The 4,532-nt window shown below is 52.6% G+C and overlaps 1 protein-coding gene across 1 annotated transcript in view; it reads right to left on the reverse strand.

Moving 5' to 3' along the window:
- The window catches only part of Cph (BCL11 transcription factor chronophage), a 40,522-nt gene that overhangs the window by 321 nt on the left and 35,669 nt on the right, over positions 1-4,532 (reverse strand). Inside the window, exons 3-4 of the mRNA XM_011500857.1 lie at positions 805-2,150; positions 1-684 (exon numbers count right to left, since the gene is read on the reverse strand). The exon at positions 1-684 is cut by the window's left edge and continues 321 nt beyond it. Of these exons, the coding sequence (XP_011499159.1) occupies positions 1-684; positions 805-2,150 (2,030 nt within the window). The remainder of the gene's footprint in view (positions 685-804; positions 2,151-4,532) is intronic.

Genomic DNA, 4,532 nt, shown 5'->3' on the forward strand with positions numbered 1-4,532 from the left:
GGGGTAGGGTAGTCCAAGCTTCGGGCCCTGCTGGACGACGACGACGCACTTGCGCATGTGCTTCTCGAGGGTGCTCGGCACCGAGAACGGCATCTCGCAGAAGCGGCACTTGTACGTGTCCTTGCCGTGCCTCCCGTGAGTCTTCATGTGCCTCGTTAGCTTGGAGCTCTGGGCGCATGCGTAGGAGCAGAGCTCGCACTTGTAGGGTTTCTCGCCGGTGTGGGAGCGCCTGTGGACCGTGAGGTTCGAGCAGTTCTTGAAGACCTTGCCGCAGTACTCGCAGGTGTCGTTACGTCCGCTGCGCTCCTTCTTAAGGAGGGGGCTCGGTAGGCCTTGGAGGGCGAGGCCGGAGCTCGCGGCTTTGCTGGCCTTCCTGAACTCGCTACCCTCGAGGTAGTGGGGGCTCGGTAGCCAGAGGCCGCCAAAGTCCGGGCCGCCGGCTCTCGGGAACCCCTGCCCCGAGAACATGTTGGCCGCGTTGGTCGTGCCGAAGCCGCCGGGCGACAGTCCGCTATTCTTCTCCTTGTTGTTGTTGAGAGAGTTGGCGAGGCTCGCCGTCGACTCGGCCTTGATGAAGCCGCTCCGGTGGTTCTCTTGGAGAGCTTGCCGATAGGCCTCGGAGTACTGGGCGATATTGCCGAGGCCGAACTTCTCCATGAGGTCGCCGACGAGGGAGGGCTTGGCCTCGAGCCTTCCGACGCCGAGTCCGCCGAGTCCACCGGTACCGAGTCCGCCGAGTCCACCGGTGCCGAGTCCGCCGACGCCGACGCCAACGCCGACGCCGACGCCGACGCCGACGCCGACGCCGACACCCATCCCGGGCTCGTCGTCGCCCAGCTGCGGCTGGCTCGTCGACAGGTCCTCCGGCGTGTTCTCCTCGGCCTCGTCGCGATCCCTCTTGGCCTCGTCGGTCTCCTCGGCCTCGTCGAGGTCCATCGTATCGTCGCAGCTGCTGTCGTCGTCGGGGACCGTCTCGACGCTGCCCTGGGGACTCTGGGCGCCCGTGAGCAGATGGTGGGCCTGCTGCTGATGCTCCTTGCGCAGATGCCTGCGCAGCTCGGCGAGGCTGCCGAGATCGAGCTCGCAGAGCTCGCAGCGCGCCACCTCGGGAGCGGAATCCCGCTCCCGGTGGTTCTTCCGGTGCACGACCAGATTAGACTGGAAGCGGAACTTCTTGTCGCATAGTTCGCAGCTGTAGACGGTCTCGGCGCCCTCGGGTCCCGCGATCGCCGGTGCCGTCTTCTCGCTGTCCGTGGAGTTGTTGTTGTTGTGGTGACCCGGGGGGCTCTGGCCGAAGCACGGTGGTGAGCTTTCCTTCTGGGTCTGGTTAACGATGGCCGTGTTGCCATTAGGGCCGGCCCCCGCGGGTGCCGCGGGGGTCGGCGTATCGACGCCGTGGGTCGGCTGGCCGCCGACGGGTGCTGCGCCGTGGGGGTTTGTCGTGGGAGGAGCCGCGCCTAAGGACGGGTTAGCGAGGCTCCTTAGGCGCGCCGAGTAAAAATCCAGGTTGGCGTCGAGTTGTGGTGGGTGGCCCTGGGCCGAGAGGCCGCGGCCGTGCGATAGTTCGGCGAGGTTCGCGAGGTTTCTCGCGTTGTTGAGGCTGTCGAGGGAACTGCGCACGAGGGGGTCGCCGAGGCTGAGACCGTCGATCGCGCGCAACGGATCGCCCAGATTCTGGAGGTTGCGCGTGGCCGTTTGCAGGTCCTGGAGGCCGCGGTAGCCCGCGAGGGGATTAAGGGCGAGAAACTCCGGCCTGAACATGGGTGCGAAGCCACGCTCGAGGTGCTGGGGCAGCCGAAGGAAACTGTGGAGGGGGTCGCCGACGAGGGGCCCGGACGACTGGAGCTGCTGGCGGCCAGTGCTGCCGCCGCTGCCGCTCGATGTGCCGCCCGAGGAGTTGGCCACCGAGGAGCCGCTCGACTTGCCGCTGAGGTTCAGCTGGTTGAGCGGGCTCAGGTGGTGCTGGTGCTGATGCGTAGGCGTCGGCGTCGGCGTCGGCGGGCTTGGCGCCGGCGTGTTGGACGACGAGCTGGCCGAGGTGGCGTTGGCCGAGTACAGTCGCGCCCCGTGTACGCTTTGGGCGTGCTGAAGCATCTCCCAGGCGGAGGGCAGGCGCCGCGAGCACTGGGAGCACTGGAGCCACTTTGGTTCTGAAAAACATGGGTAAAGCAGAGGGGGTCGAGATGGTTAGCTTGTGTTTTGGTCGGCATCGGTTAGACGTTGGGTTCCGAAATTCCGGGCGCTCGGCCCGAAATTTGTTGTAAAATTACGCGGGGAGCCGAATTAATGTGGCCGACGACAGTCTGCACGTACACTCCGTGGGGGCCATCGAGGTCGTATGGGAGGTGGAGTGGGAGCCAGAGACGACGAGAGAAATATAGATAGACAGTGGGAGAGAGACAGAGAGATGATAAAAATAGGGAGTCGAAGCTACGAAACTGACCCTTAACGACTTTTCTCGGCGCGGGCAGGGACGGGTTTTGAATTTCAATGTTTTTAATCCGGAATATCAGATTTTCAGCCATTTTTCACGCTCCGCGTGCTGCGATCATCCGCGCCAACGACCGCCTGGGGTTGTCCGTGGGATTTTTATTAATTCGACCCTCGCCAAGAAAGGAGAGCGTCGAGTTCGGCAAAGAAAGGAAAAGCTACACTGCATGCGTTCGTATTCGCTCTCCTCTGCCTCTTCCCCCTTTTATATATATATATATATATATATATATATATATATAGGTATGTCTATATATATACTGTATTTTTTTCTTTTCACTAGCGTCGAGCAAGAATGAGATAGTTGTTAAGGGGGGGAGGGGGGTGCGAGAGAGACAGAGCGATATGTGTGTGTGTGTGTGTGTGTGTGTGAGAGTGAGAGAGAGAGAGTGAGAGAGAGAGAGAGAGGGAGTAGCGATAGTAAGAAGTAATAGCGTGGCACCGGCCGCTAACATGACCTCCAAACAAATTCGAGGTATTGCAAAGCTGGCATTTCACGAGGTTGAAACGAGGTTATGCATATACGTACACGAACACGCACACGCGGGCGCGCAGTCACACTAGCGCCTACTCTGGCATACACGCGCGCGCGCGCACGCATATTCACAGATCTAAATTTGCGGATGTACAACCGCGCTCAAGAATTTATAACCTTGAAATGGCCATTGCTACGATTAGGATGCTCATTGAATTCGTAAATGTTTTAATGGAGAATTTATAAATCGTTGATGAACCGATAAGACAAGTGCAGTCAAGTTTGCTTTTTTCTAATGTAATTATTAATATCGTTTTATTAAGATTTCATTTTATAGAATGACTAGCTCGGAAAAGTATTTTTTACACGAATCGTTATTTTTATCATATCAATGCAATATTAGACAATTTTGCAATAATATCATGAAGACATTTTTCAAGAACTAATCTATTTCAAGAGAGAAAGAGTGAATGTATATAGATATTTCTTCTCTTTTTCTCATTTTCTTCGTTGTTTTTTTTTCTTTTTCATTTCACTATCGAACGTCATGGAAATGAAACAACATGTGGTTAATTGCCCTATTAATTCATCAATTTTTCATATCCAAGCTTATTTGCTTTGATAATCAATTGATTCTAACGCAAGTTGAATAGTGAAAATTAACATGTAATTGTTAATATTACTGTGCAATGACTTGTAACTTGTAATAATACGAGGTAAGACCTGTGAAAACACTGTCTCTAAATGCTTGAATATATGCTTTGTAAAACTCTTTGTAGTGGTAGTTTTATATTCCAGTATAGCTCATCGGGGATACGTGTTGCTTAATGTTTTTATGAATATATGTAAGCGATCTCATCTTACGTCAGTTGTATTCAAAATATCTTTGTTGGCTCGTTGAAATGGAAGATAGAACTTTCATTTGTAGAATAAATACAATAGAATGACGCTATCTTTGGCATCGTTTTTTACTATTTATGATTGCTCGTTTTGTCTTTGGGAGTTCAAGAGACGGAGAAAGTAAGCGGCGCGCTTTAAGTGACCTGTTAAGACGGAAAACTTTTTCCGTTGATCGTTTGTAAGCTCGTCGTGGAAGCATTGGTGGTATAGTCTCAAGTTCTCGCGCTCCTTTTCTAAAACTCTCTCCTTCGTGTTTTGCGACCGAGACACAATTCGTATTGGAAAATAAAGGAGACCGAGCGGCAGACGGAGGGAGAGATGACGATGAAGAAAAATAATAGTAATGATAATAATGACAATAACAAGAATGAGAATAGGAATAAGAATAAGAAGGAAGTGGAAGATGAGGAGGAAGAGAAAGAACAAAAGGAAGGGGAAGAATAATGATAATAATAACAACAACAATAATAATAATAACAATAATAATAATAATAATAATAATAATAATAATAATAATAATAATAATAATTAATATAATAACGATAAAGATAATGATAATAACAAGAGGAAGTAGAGAAAGGTCGGGCGGGTAAGGGGGAATGGGGTGGGGCGGTGGTGGTGAGGAGGAGGAGGAGGAGGAGGAGGAGGAGGAGAATAAGGAGGAGGA

The sequence above is a fragment of the Ceratosolen solmsi genome, unplaced genomic scaffold, assembly GCF_000503995.2.
Source record: "Ceratosolen solmsi marchali unplaced genomic scaffold, CerSol_1.0 scaffold27, whole genome shotgun sequence".
NCBI classification, from domain to species: domain Eukaryota; kingdom Metazoa; phylum Arthropoda; class Insecta; order Hymenoptera; family Agaonidae; genus Ceratosolen; species Ceratosolen solmsi.